At 53.2% G+C, this 14449-nt stretch overlaps 1 protein-coding gene across 1 annotated transcript; it reads right to left on the bottom strand.

Annotated features, from left to right (window-relative positions):
- Positions 1–771: 771 nt before the first annotated feature.
- Positions 772–13736, bottom strand: MTA2 (metastasis associated 1 family member 2; the record flags this gene model as incomplete). Its single annotated transcript, XM_080718728.1, has 18 exons — positions 772–937; positions 1138–1286; positions 1370–1488; positions 4072–4161; positions 4349–4577; positions 5069–5208; positions 5312–5409; positions 6133–6191; positions 6312–6386; positions 6485–6673; positions 6816–6915; positions 7076–7178; positions 7714–7831; positions 7987–8050; positions 8183–8300; positions 12286–12379; positions 13155–13222; positions 13709–13736. 18 exons carry the CDS (start codon positions 13734–13736, stop codon positions 772–774), a joined length of 2007 nt encoding a protein of 668 aa, XP_080574854.1.
- Between the last annotated feature and the right edge of the window lie 713 nt (positions 13737–14449).

Below are 14449 nucleotides of genomic sequence, written 5' to 3' on the forward strand. Positions count from 1 at the left end.
TTCCAGGCCGCGTATCTCATAAAGCTGTTCCCAGGACAAGCACCATCTGTACCTCTTTTATTGTCCTTTGTCCTTTTTCTCTCAAAAACACCCCCGACACACACACACACATCCATGGCAGAAAACAGCTGAGCCGAGAGGAGCTGAAGAAAACAGCTTTTTATTTGTTACTATAAGAACCAATTACAGAATCCGAGGTTAAAAAAACGGACAAAAGATCTTTATTTCTGAGAATTGGCGTACAAAAGGCAGAGGGGGAGGGGGAAGAGAAGAGTGAGCATGGGCTGGGGTTGATGCCAGCTGAGGGGCCTCAAACTCCAATTAGGAAAGTCCGGACACCGGACAGGAAGAGAAACCCCCAATTAGGAAAAAAAGATAAGACATGGCAGTGCACGCCCTCCCAACCAGGTTCCGCCACCTGACAAAGTTTCCTCTTCCCCTCCCCCGTCCCCTTTCACAAAGGGAGGCAAAATTTTTAAAAAATTAAAAAACCCTCTCCCCCCCAACTGTCCAAGACAATTGTGGGTCCTATCCCCAAAACAGGCTAGGTACCCACAAGGGCGAGGTTCCCGCAGGCTTGCCCTCCATCACAAGCATGGAGAAGCAGGGGACAGGGACCCGACACCAGAGGGCGCCCGAGCCCTCCAGGGACGCGCCCGCGGGCACCTAGGGCTGGGCCCCCCTTCAGTCCTCACTCCCTCCATTCAAAAGGGAGAGGTGTGGGTGCCCTGGGAACCACCCTCTCTTAGCCCACCTGCCTTCCCCAGACGCTCAGTCCTCCAGGACAATAGGCTCATTGGTGCTGGAGGGATGTGAGGGCACCGGCAGGGGGATGGGGGGCCGCACTGCAATCAATGCTGGCTTCACCTTCAGGGGCAAGTTGGGCCTGCGGGCAGCTCGCCGCATTTCCAGGTGTGTCAGAGCCTTCCGTAGGGCCCTGGCCAGAAAGAGCAAGATGGGGAGAGGAAGGCTTAGAGAACACAGGCCTCCAAGTGAAACCCCCACATTCTACCTTCTGACCATTATTTTCTGGCACCCCCATTCTTTCTTCTGCATCCAGTCAGCCTGGGGCTAATTTTGCCCATACCCATAACCTAAGATGTCTACCTCTCAACCCTCCCACGGTGGACTCCCTACCTGGTCTCTTTTGTGGCCACAAACACCACAGGGTTGGGAGCATCGGCTGGATTAAGTTTCTGGCGTTTGGCTGCTGGCTGTGAACCTGAGCGAATCCCCGAGGCCAGAGGCCTTCCATTGGCAGAGAAGGGGAGCCCTGCTCCTGCCATCTAGAAGAGGAAGGGCAGGCCAGTGAAGGAACCCCAGGCTCCGCTCCGCACAGAAGCCCGCCCAACCCCAGCTGTCAACTCACAGTCTCGTAGGCCCGTTTCACCATGATGCCTCCCAGGCCCCGATTCTGAGTCAGCTGGTTTCTGTTGATTGGCGTCTTGGTGCCCCGAGGTGTTTTTGGTTTCAGAGGTGCCTGGGCCACTTCCAGAGAGAGGAAGAATAAAAGAAAGTTTTCATACACCTTCTCTTCCATATGTAGTCTCCTTTTCTCATCTCCATCTCTTTTTCCTTACACCATCCTCAAAAGGTGTAACGCGGGAAGGGTCTGGCAAGCTACTTATCACTATTTTAAAAAAAAATCACATAGCCAGGCATGTGGCGCAGGCTTATAATTCCAGCATTTGGGAGGCTGAGACTGAAGGATCGCAGTTCACAGACACCCACAGCTACGTAGCGAGGCCCTCCGCAACTCAGTGAGGCCGTGTTTCAAAATAAAGAATAAAAAATAGGACAGGGGGTGTAGCTTAGAGGTCGAATGCCCCTAGGTTCCATCCCCAGACCTGCCCAAAAAAAAAAAAAAAAATCACATAAGCCAGGCGTGTTGGTGCACACTTGTACCCCAACATTTGGGAGACTGAGACAGGCGGATAGTGGTTCAAGGACAGCCTCAGCTACTTAGTGAGGCCCTGTGCAACTCAGTGAGACCCTGTTGCAAAAAAAAAAAAAAAAAAAAAAAAACAGGCTGGGGGTGTAGCTGAGAGGTACAATGCCCCTGGGGTTCTATCCCCAGAACCACAAGAAAAAAAAAAGTCACATGAAAGACAGGCATGGTGGCACACTTCTGTAATCCCAGGACCTGGGAGGCCGAGACAGGAGGACTGCAGTTTGAAGATAGCCTCAGCTGCTTAGTGAGGCTCTCCACAACTTAGCCAGACCCCATTTCAAAATAAAGAATAAAAAATAGGGCTGGAGGTGTAGATTGGAGGTAGAATGCCCCTGGGTTCCATCCCCAGTACCGCAAAAATTAATTAAAGAGTAATTTTAAAAATAGGGCTGGAGACGTAACTCAGAGGTAGAATACCCCTGGGTTCAATCCCCAGTACCACAAAATGAATACTTAGAAAGGGAGGGAGGGGGCTGAGACAGGACGATCACAGTTCGTTGACAGCCTCAGGTACCTATAGTGAGGCCTTGTACAACTCAGTGAGACCTTGTTTCAAAATAAAAAATAGCCAGCCGGGCGTGGTGGCGCACGCTTGTAATCCCCGCGCTTGGGAGGCAGAGACAGGAGAATCGCGCAGGTTCGAAGCCAGCCTCACTGGCTTAAGAAACCCTGTTTCCAAAAATAAAAAATTGGTCTGGGAGTGTAGCCCGGAGGTAGAAGGGTTTCCAGGAACCCCAGTACCACCAAAAATAAATAAATAAAAAATAGCCAATAGCCGGGCGTGGTGGCGCAAGCTTGTAATCCCCGTGCCTGGGAGGCTGAGACAGGAGGATTGCGCAGGTTCGAAGCCAGCCTCACTGGCTTAAGAAACCCTGTTTCCAAATAAAATATAAAATAGGTCTGGGAGTGTAGCCCGTGGTAGAAGGGTTTCATCTCCAGTACCACCCAAAAAAAAAAAAAAAAAAAATAGCCGGGTGTGGTGGTGCACGCTTGTAATCCCAGCATTTGGGAGGCTGAGACAGGAGGATCGAGGTTTGTGGCTAGCCTCAGCTATTTATGCCTTTTGCAACTCAGTGAGACTCAATTTCAAAATAAAGAAGAAAAAATAAGGCTGGGGGTGTAGCGTGGAGGTAGAATGCCCCTGGGGTTCCATCCCCAGCACCACAAAAAAAAAAATAAAGAACAAAAAATCAGGCTGGGATGTAGCTCAGAGGGAGAATGTCCCTGGGTTCCACCCCCAGTACCACACAAAGATTAAAAAATTATAAATACAGCCAGGCATGGTAGCACATGCTTGTAATCCTAGCACTTGGGAGGCTGAGACCAGAGGATCATGATTCGGAGACAGCCTCAGCTACTTAAGAGAGGCCCTCCGTAACTTAGTGAGACCCTGTTTCAAAATAACGAATAAAAAATAAGCTGAGTGTGGTGGCGCACCTTTGTAATCCCAGCATCCGGAAGGCTGACACCGGAAGGCTGAGACCGGGGGATCGTGGTTTGCAGACAGCCTCAACTACTTAGTGAGGCCCTCTGCAACTTAGTGAGGCCCTGTTTCAAATTAAAAAGAATAAATAATAGGGCAGCTGGTGTAGCTCAGAGGTTGAATGCTCCTGGGTTCTATCCCCAGACTCACCCAAAAAAAAAATTAATTAATTAAAAATAATTAAAAATCGAGCTGGGAGGTATATCTCAGAGGTAGAATGTCCCTGGGTTCAATCCCCTGTACCACCAAAAAAAAAAAAAAAAAACCACATACAACTGTGACATTATCATATCAGTTTATGAGCTGGCATGGTGGCACAAGCTTGTAACCCCGGCATTTGGGAGGCTGAGACCAGAGGATCTCGGTTCGCAGACAGCCTGTTATTTAGTGAGACTCAGAATAAAAAAAAACAGGGCAGGGGGTGTAGCTCGGAGGTTGAATGTCCCTGGGTTCCATTCCCCAGACCCGCAAAAAAAAAAAAAAAAAAAAAAAAAAAAGTTTGTTAAGACTAAATCCTGGATTAAGTGGGAAAGAAAAACACAGGGAGAGGGGAAAGCTCTTGATGGTAGGACTAGCAGCCTGACACCACCCTAACTGGTTTGCCATCCTTTCCCACCCATCCCTATCTATCCCATACCCAGATCTTTGACGATAGTTGCCAGGGGCAGCCGCACCAGAGGGTGGATCTTCAAGGGAGTCTTGGCAGCCTTAGGAAGTCGAATGGAGCCTAGGAGAAAAGAAAAAAAAAGATAAACGCTTCTTAAGGGACTTCACTACCGAGGCCACTTCCCAGACCAGGACCCCTATCTAATCTCCATTAAAAACTAAATTATAAATATAAATTTTATCTCTACCGTCATCAAGCATTCTGGCCGCAACACCCCAAAGCCACCACCCGCCACAAGTGTGCTTACACTCTGCCTTGATGGCATTGGCGTTGATGGGGGCGTAGGGGCGGCGCGCAGCCCTCCTCGGCTGTAACAGGTCTCGGCACATCCGCCGGGCGAGGCGGGTGAGCTTTGTTGTCTGGAGCAGGAAAGTCTGCCTGTTTTTAGCCAGCAGCTTGGCCCGGTTGGCGCTGGTCGTATATGGGGACAGGCTTTGGGCTTCAGGTCTGGATAAATGTCCCCTCGAGTGTGGTTCCTGGGAGCGGGGCACAAAAACAAGGGAGACTACAACTGACGAAGGCAATTCATTGGGGGGTGGAGGGTGCTGGAGAGTGAACTCGGGGGCATTTTCTCTCTGAGCCACACCCACGTTGCTGAGGGGGTCTAAGTTGCTAAGGCTGGTCTCGAACTTGTGAACCTCCTGTCTCAGCCTTCCAAGTACTAGGATTACAGATGTGCACCACCACACCCAGCACCAGCGCCCTCTGTAAGTTTTATTTTGAGACAAGGTCTCATGTAAGCTGCCTACGCTGGCCTTGAAGCTGCGATCTTCCTGCCACAGCCTCCTCCTGAGTAGCTGGAATCACAGGTAGATGCGGTGCCGGCCTCCTGACCTCTTCCCTGACACCCCAGCCTACCCGACCTCCCCAACGCTCTCCAGCGCGCCCTGCCCACCAGGCCAACTCCGCAGAAGGAGCCGGGTATTCTGGCTCACATCAGCATGCGCCCCACCCCACTGGTCCTTACAGCGCTGCCACGAGCAGCTCCCTCTAGCTGGGTTGGGGTCTTCAAGCCCCCATACTTCTTCCAGTAGATCCAACAGGAAGCGCAAAGGCGGCACTGCATGTTGGGCGGGCCCCAGGCGTACCACTGGGCAGACTGTGTGGCTGAAAGAGTCCGAGGGTAGGAAAGCTGTGGCCTGAGCCCCTCAGACTCCGGCCCGCGCGAACCCCACCCACCTCCAACATCCCTGTCCTGGCCGGGACTCACTGTGGCAGCTCTCGCAAGTCAGGCCTTTCTGGAATCCCGCCCCATTCATGCCAGGCTTCGAACCCACAGAAATGATCTGATTAGGGTTTGGCTTAGTGCTAACAAAGGAAACAGCGAGAAATCGGGAAGCTGGTCAGGGGAAAGAACTCATTTTGCAAAATCTCCCCTTCTTCCAAAGGGGGAGGGGGAAGTGGGGCTCGAAACAGGGACATTCTAACTCTGACCTACACCCCATCCCGCTTTTTTTTATTTAAAACAAGGTCTTGTTGGCTGGGCTTGGTGGCGCAAGCTTGTAATACTATGACTTGGGAGGACGGGAGGATCACAGGTTCAAGGTCAGCCTCAGGAGGATCACAGGTTCAAGGTCAGCCTCAGCAACTTAGCAAGGCTCTCAGCAACCTACTGAGACTGTTTCCAAATATGAAATAAAATCGGGCTACAGGAGTAGTTTGGAGGTAAAGTGCCCCTAGGTTCCATCCCCAGTGCCAAAAAAAGACAAAAAAAAAAAAAAAAAAAAAAGGACAGGGTCTTGTTAAGTTGCTGAAGATTTCACTAAGTTTCTAAGGCCAGCCTTGAATTTGCAATCCTCCTGTCTCAGCTTCCCAAGTCTTAGGATTCCAGGCATGAACTATCATGCCTCACTCTTTGTTGGTGCTGAGGACAGAACCTAAGGCCTGATGCATACCAAGCACTTTCCGCTGAACTGTACCCACAGCTCCTGTCTCTGTAATTTGACTGTCTCCTGCCTACGACCAGTCGCTGAGGAAGGCACAGTTTGGAGAAAGGAGAGGAACACATTGCAGTCTTCCCATCACACTTACTAGGTGGGGATGTAGACCTGTTTTAGTTTGCTATCTGCTTCAGCAGCTTTCAATCTTTTCTGCAGGAAGGGAAAAAGAAAGGGAAGACTCAGAGGATATCAGTCAGAAGGACCTCATTACCTTCAAAAGCAGAGGTGGGCAGGAAGCCTCTGGCCCAGCTGCCCCGGCCCAAACCATACCTGCTGAATATACCGGTCTGTGGTTTTCCACATGTAATAGAATTGGACTATGCTGGCGAGTGACTTCCAGGGTAGCTATGGAGGGCAGAGGGAAGAAGGATAATCTGGCATCTGGCCCCAGGTCCTAGTTACCTGACCCATCACCTCTCCTCCCGTCCTCCCCATCCACTTACAAAATCCTGGCGAATATCATTGAAATCCTTCCCATACTTCTCTAGGGCCTCCTCAAACAGCATGGCCTCGGAGGCAGACCATTCCTCCATTTCATCCCGACACAGAACTGGGCCCCCCTGGGGCACCAGAGTCGACATGGCTTTAGCTAGGTCATAGCCGTTCCTTTGCAACGTGTCCATGGCGTGAAACTACAGAGAAGGCAAAGACAGACTGAGGACTTGGAAGCCTGGCGCCGCACACCCGCTCCCTCCCTCCGAGACACCCCGCGCTCTCCTCTCTGCAGGCGCTGTGAGGCGCAGGCCGCCCCGACACCTGCCGGCTTCCGCTCACCAGAGTGATGTCTCGGGAGGCGGCGGCTGCGCTCATGTGCAGGCTCGGCTGCCGAATGGAGCTGCTGCAATCGAGGGCTCTGGCGAAAGTCCCCACAGCTCTGGGGAAGAGAGCGAAGCGTCACGAAGGAAAGAAGAGACTCAAGCAGGCTGAGGAGAACGAGAAACACCCGTACCGAACACACTAACGCCCATCTCTAAGAATAGCCAAAACTGTAACCACACCTCGCCAGCCCAACTTCCTGTCCACCCACCCCTCACCGGGCCACCACGAGAAACTGGTCAATCTGCCGGTCTGTGAGAGGGTTGTCCGGATCCCAGACCTTCATTTCCATCTTCTGCTGGTTCCGATTATCCAGTTCTCCTGGGGATCAAGCGATAGCAACAGGGAAAAGGAGGAGAAAATAACTGGTGTCTTCTTTATTTTTTTCTGCGGGTCTGGAGATGGAACCCAGGGGCATTCAACCTCCAAGCTACACCCTCCGAGCTGTCCCCTGCCCTGTATTTTATTCTTTATTTTGAGACACGGCTCACTAAGTTGGGAGGGCCTCACTCAGTAGCTGAGGCCGTCCGCGAACCATGATCCTCCAGTCTCAGCCTCCGGAATGCTGGGATGACAAGCGTGCGCCACCGCGCCCGGCTTAACCGGCGTCTTCTTAGTCACTCACAAGAGCACCTTTTTCTTCTTAACCGACCTGGATTCTATCGACTACCTCAACTGTCAGAATTCTCTTCCCAATTTTGCCCACTTGCCCCTTTCAGGCTCCTAAGGTCCAATTCCGTCAGGGTCGTAGCAGAGAGCCCTGGAGACTGTGCAGGCCATTAACCCCGACTGTGACACCACAGTGACCCTTGCAGTTAGATCACCCAGTAGCAATACAGTCTGTCCCAGGGCTTACCCTCTGCCAGACGATCTGGGATCTCAGCTTGGTATTTGCAACCAACTCTGATCTCCCCTTGATCAGCCAGAAGTGTCTTCTGCACGGGGTCAAATACCAGTGAGTAAAAAAAGCAGTCCTGGAGGGGGAGAGAGAGGGTGAACAGGGCAGCAACCGCAGGGGCAGAGGGCGCCAGTCTGCCCAGCCCTCACCTCCACGCTGTCCTCCTTCCCCTTGTCCTTGGGTGCCATACCCGCTCCCCTCCCTCGTCCCCCAATACCTACTCCTCCTCACCTCCTTTTCCAAGTACTGGCTCAAGATATCGGTCTCATTCAACAGGGTCACACTGCATTTCCCCCTACAGAAACAGGTCAGAAAGCCCTGGGTGAGCCTCTCCTTCCCTCTCCACAGCACCTGCAATACACCACCCTCCCTTCTCCATCTTTTAAAGCAGGGCATGCAGGCCACCCTGGCCCTAAGTGCCCCGTACCTGATGTGAGTGGCTGGTAATGATTCAAACTGACGAGAAAGAAAGAGCTCCCGGTGCTTCAGCTGATGCCTCTGCTGTTCAGAGACACCCGGCTGCTTTGACTCCTCCTCAAACTCTCCTAGGACAGTGAGGAGGAAGAAACCAGGTCAGAAGCCAATCCAGACAGCAGGTGAGTTGGAAACTCTACCCAGAGCCCACGTCGTCTACCTCAGCTGCTCTGCCTCAATTCTTCCAGGCAGCCGACCCTCCCAGCCTTCCGCCAGCCCTCCGCCTCATTATGGATGCTCCCAAACTCTGCAGCACTGAGGCTCTCTGGGAAGAGCTGGGAGCAGTGCAGAGAACGCACAGAAACGCATCCCAACCCCGGCGGCCAATGCTCAGACACCACTCACAAAGCACAAATACTGCCACGCCATGCCCAGCAAGAACGCACACTTGGTTTTGTTTGGTTTTTTCTTGCTTAACCAGCCTGAGGTCTGGGAACCCAGTAAGATGAAAAAAATATCACAAGGTAGTGAGTGTTTACCAGTTCCTCTTTGGGGATTTTAGGAGACTCTTTACTCTAAAATATCACAGGCAACCCTAACTATCCCTCCCTTTCTACTTGGCTAATAATAGTTCGGAAGGCTTTCTAGGACAACACAGCTCAAGCCAGTACCAATACCTTCTTCCCCAAGGAGCTGCAGCTTACCCAGAAACAGTGGAAAGCGTTAACGGGGCAGAGCTCCAGCCAAAGTGGGAGGGGGTAGAAGAGCCTCAGGCCCAGGCTCATTGGTTCATTGTTCCCAACCTTAAGGAGAAGGGGGGTGGGGTGCAATAGGCTCCGCCCATTGCCTGTGCACTCCGGAAACCTTGTGCTAAGGCAAGGGGACCACACCCCCCACACCCCATCTGATTGGACAAGGCCAAGGTCAGCCCCTGCCAGATGGAACTGGAAACCCCAAAGGGCCAGGAAACTTGGTAAACCCGAGCTCATTAACCCCTTCAACTCCAAAGCACCCTGAAAAAGGAAAACAGGAAGGAGATACAGGAGGCAGGAGAGAAAGGAAACCAAAGCAGGAAAGAGAATTAAAGCTAATAAGAATAAAGGGGAAAAAAATGGGGAAGGGTACTGATACTGAGGATTAAACCAAGCAACATTCTACCTTTGAGCTATAGCCCCAGGGTTATTTTATTTATTTTGAAACAGGGTCTCATTAAGTTGCTAATGCTGGCCTTAGATATGTAATCCTCCAGCTTCAGCCTCTCCAGTAATGGAATTACAAGTGGGAGCCACCACGCCCAGCTAAAGAAAAAGAAATATAGAGCTGAGTGTGGTAGTGCATGCCCATACTCCCAGTACTTGGGAGGCTAAAACAGGAGGATCACAGGTTCAAAGCCAGTCTCAGCAACTTCATGAGGCTCTTGGCAACTTGGTGAAACCCTGTCTCAAAATAAAGAATAAAAAATAGGGCTAGGGTATAGCTCGGAGGTAGAATGCCCCCAGATTCTATCTCTAGCACCACAAAAATAAAAAATAAAAACGTTTATCTTTCATTTTGAAACAAGAATCTCACCAAGTAGCAGGGGGCCTCGTTAAATTCCTTAGGCTATCCACAAACCTGTGATCCTACCTCAGGCTCACAGGTACTGGGACTGAAGCAGAGGTAGAATGGCACTGGATTTAATCCCCAGTACCTAAATAAACAAATAAATAGCCAGGCATGGTGCTGCACGCTTGTAATCCCAGCACTAGGAGGCTGAAACAGGGGGACTGTAGTTCACAGACAGCCTCAGCTACTTAGTGAGGCCCTTTGCAACTCAGACCCTATTTCAAAATAAAGAATAAAAAAATAAGCCGGATGTGGTTGTAATCCCAGCGCTTGGGAGGCTGAGACGGGAGGATCACAGAGGTTCGAAGCCAGCCTCAGCTCCTTAGTGAGGCTCTCAGCAACTTAGAGACCCTGTTTCCAAATAAAGTATAAGTCGGGGAGTATAGCCCAGAGGTAGAAAGCCTCTGGGTTCCACCCCCAGTACCACCAAAACAAAAACAAAAAGAATCAAAGAATAAAAAATAGGGCTGAGGATATAACTGAGGCAGAGTGCCCCTAGGTTCCATCCCCATCCCCCCCCCAAAAAAAAGCCAGGTGTGGTGGTGCACACTTTTTTTTTTTTTTTTTTGGTGGTACTAGGGGTGGAACCCAGAGGCTTTCTACCTCCGGGCTATACTACCAGACCTTTTTCTTTTCATATTTTATTTGGAAACAGGGTCTAAGTTGCCGAAAGCCTCACTAAGAGGCCGAGGCTGGCTTCGAACCCATGCGATCCTCCTGTCTCAGCCTCCCAAGTGTGGGGATTACAAGCATGCGCCACCACGCCCGGCTGGTGCACACTTTTAATCCCAGCATTTGGGAGGATGAGACAGGAGGATCATGGTTTGGGGACAGCCTCAGTTACTTAGTGAGGCCCTTTACAACTCAGTGAGATCTTGTTTCAAAATAGAGAATAAAAAATAGGGCTGGGGCCGGGCATGGTGGCGCATGCTTGTAATCCCCACACGTGGGAAACTGAGACAGGAGGATTATGCAGGTTTGAAGCCAGCCTCAGCTACTTAGTGAGGCTCTCAGCAACTTAGTGAGACCCTGTTTCCAAATAAAATATAAAATGGGTTTGGGAGTATAGCCCGGAGGTAGAAAGCCTCTGGGTTCCACCCCCAGTACCACCAAAAAATAAAAAATAAAAAATAAACCAGGCATGGTGGCACATGCAGGCTTGTAATCCCAGCATTTAGGAGGCTGAGACAGGAGGGTCGCGGTTCACAAACAGCCTCTGCTACTTAGCAAGGCCCTTTGCAACTCAGTGAGACCTTGTTTCAAAATAAAGAATAAAAATTAGAGGGCTGAGGGTGTAGCTCAGAGGTAGAATTCCCCTGGGTTCCATCCCAAGTACTGCAAAAAATAAATAAATAAAAAGTAAGCCAGGCATGTTGGCGTACGCTTGTAATCCCAGCATTTAGGAGGCTGAGACAGGAGAATCACGGTTCACAGACAGCCCCAGCTACTTAGCGAGGCCCTCTGCAACTCAGACCCTGTTTCAAAATAAAGAATCAAAAATAGGGCTGGGGTGTAGCTCAGAGGTGGAATGCCCCTGGGTTCCATCCCCAGTACTGCAAAAAATAAAAATAAATAAATTAAAAATAAACAAAAATAAAAAGTAGTAAACCAGACATGGTGGTGTTCACCTTAATCCCAGTACTTGGGAGGCTGAGACAAGAGGATCACAGGTTTGAGGACAGCCTCAGCAAGTAGTTAAACTCTCATCCACCTAGGAAGACCCTGCCTCAAAATAAAAAGCTCAAGGCCAGGCGTGGTGGCGCAGGCTTGTAATCCCCGTTTGGGAGGCGGAGACAGGAGGATCGCACTGGTTTGATGCCAGCTGCGCAGGCTTAAGAGACCCTGTTTCAAAAATATAAAATAGGTCTGGGAGTGTAGCCTGGAGGTAGAAGGGCTTCCAGGAACCCCAGTACCACCCAAAAAATAAATAAATAAATAGCTCAGGGGTGGAATGCCCCTGAGTTCAATTCCCAGTATCAACAAAAACAAAAGGACACATGAAGGATGTGGAGTGGAGTTGAAGGGAAACAGGAAAGATGAAAAGGAAAAAGTGCTTTTTAACGCCTCCCTACCGCACCAGGCTTCCTCTTAGCCCCTTTCCATTTGTTCTCAGTGCCTCCTGATTACAAAATAGGCCTGTTTCCCTCTTAGGCGCCGTGTCTTCACCTCGACCCTCACACTCACTACGCTCACACTCACAATGTGTTCAGAACCGTCCCCCCAAATGTCTTGCTTCATCCCCTGCGTCCTATCTTCCCCACACTCCTCTCTTTCTCTCACTCTCCAACAAACACACGCGCGCACGCACAGAAAGCTTTCCTTATCATGGTCTCACCACCCTGCTCCCATCCCCAACGTGTAAAAACAAGCTTCCCTCCACAGGCCAGGCACCTCCCACCCCCAAACACATGCAACACCCAGCCTTGGGCCTGCAACCAGAGGAAACACCTGCAGGGACGTGCCCGCCCGCCCGCAGATCATGGGCAGGGGAGGGGGGACCAGTACACTCACTGGCATTACTATCAGCCAGGCTGTTGAGGCTACTGGAAATGTCTCTTCGCCGGAAAAGACAGACCACCTTGGCTTCCACGTTTCCATTTGCAGTCTAAGAGGGGAAAAAAAACATGGCCGTGAAAGTGGGAACGCTCAAAGGAAAGACCGACGACAGTCAATCAATGTCTCTCTCCTGTGTGTGTGTATGTGACCGGGGACTGAACTCGGGCATTCTACCTCTGAGTTAAGACCCCCAGCCCTGTTTTTTAGTTTTATTTTGACCGAGGGTCTCTCTAGGTTGATTTGAGTCTCACAGCTGAGGCTGTCCTTGAACCTGTCTCAGCCTTCCAAGGACTGGGATTACAGGCCTGTGCCACTAGGCTAGGCTCAATAAATTTCTAAGACACCAAAGTAGACGCGCCCAAGAAACTGTCAGTGAAGACTTATTTTTTTTTTTTTTGGGGGGGGGATGGAACCCAGGGGCATTTGACCTCAAGCTACACCCTCTGCCCTATTTTTTATTCTTTATGTTTGAAACAGGGTCTCAGCAAGTTGCAGAGGGCCTCACTAAGTAGCTGAGGCTGTCCACGAACCGAGATCCTCAAGTCTCAGCCTCCCAAATGCTGGGATTACAAGCGTGCGCCACCACACCCGGCTTTCAGTGAAGACTTATATTCAAGGATAGAGTTCCAAATCCCTTTCCTTTACCCCAAAGAGACAGAATAAACAGTAAGGTCCCCACTAAGCTCTCAATAGCCTTTCCTCAATACACTGAACGAACGACTACGAACGAGTACTTGGGATAGGATACTCCCACCCTATCCTAAGAAGTTAGAGACCCCAGAAAGAGACCACTTTGGGGGAGGGGATGGTGCTGGCTGACTCACCTTGTTGAGCTCCTCAATCCGTCTCACCAGGTAAGGATTGCTGGAAGAGTTCTCAAAATAGACGTAATCTGTGCGGAGGGGGTGGGGAAGAGTCGGGAAGATCAGAAGGGGTGGGAGAGCCGGCGCACCGGGAACGGAGGGTGTCGGGCTGAGTGGGCCAAAAGGAGACAAAGGTCCAGGTGCCACGGGGCGAGGTGGGGAGCCGAAGGCAGAGCGGGCGCCCCCACCGCTGCCGCACTTAGTTCTCAAACCCGACCTGCGCTCCAAAGTGCGCGCGGAGGAGCGGCGACGGCGCCCCGCAGGCCCCGCAACTTGCCGGGGGCTGAGCTGCACCCCAGGGCGGCGGGCCCCGGTCGCGATCCGGGGTGCACGGAGCGCCTGGGGAGGGGGCCTCCCGCGGGGACCGCGCCGAGCGCCCGGCCGCGCTGTCAGCCCTCGGGGCCGCGGGCGCCGGGGCCCACGCGCCCGCCCGCGGCTCCGGCTCCGGTTCCGGTTCCGGTGCCGGCGGGCGCCCGGTCCACGCCGCCCCAGACGCGCCCCGCGCCGGTACTCACCCCCCACCCGGTACATGTTGGCCGCCATGGCCGCTCCCGCCGCCGCCGGCGGCCGCACAAAGGGTCCGGGCGGCGGCGAGGCCGAGGGCGGGCGGCGCTCGGGGGGCTGCGGGCGCGGGGCCCCGCGGCGGGTCAGCCGGCGCGGCTCATGGCTGCCCGCGCCGCCGCCGCCGCCTCCTCCCGCCGGGCCGCCGCCGCTCCCGGAGCGAGCTCGACTCCGGCCACGCTCGGCGCCGCCGCCGCCCTCCGGAGCGCCTCCGCGGCCGAGAACAAGGCCGGCGTCGGCTCGCAGACCGCGGCCGCGATCGGCCCCTTCCGGAAGCGCTCGGCGGCGCTCGGCCCCCGCCGCTTCCGCCGACGGCTCCGCCCACCGGGGGCGGGGCCTGGACTCGCTCCTCCCCGGCCCCCGCCGCTTCCGCCGCCGGCTCCGCCCACCGGGGCGGGGCCTGGACTCGCTCCTCCCCGGCCCCCCCGCCGCTTCCGCCGCCGGCTCCGCCCACCGGGGCGGGGCTGAACTCGCTCCTCCCCGGCCCGGCCCGCGCCCGCTGGCCAGCGGCTCTGCATTTGCACGGTCTGCGCCCGGCCGCGCTCCCTCTCCCCCCCCCCCGCCCCCGCCCCCGGCCGCGCCCACAGAAGCCCGGGAGGCGACTCTGTTTTCTGTTTATTGCCCCTCAGCAGGTAGCAGGAGTCGGGGCCGAGGCTGGGGCGGCCCGGCTCAGCCAGCGCATCTGTACAGTGTGT

This window comes from Muscardinus avellanarius (assembly GCF_963383645.1).
Source record: "Muscardinus avellanarius genome assembly, chromosome: 1".
In the NCBI taxonomy this organism is placed as follows: domain Eukaryota; kingdom Metazoa; phylum Chordata; class Mammalia; order Rodentia; family Gliridae; genus Muscardinus; species Muscardinus avellanarius.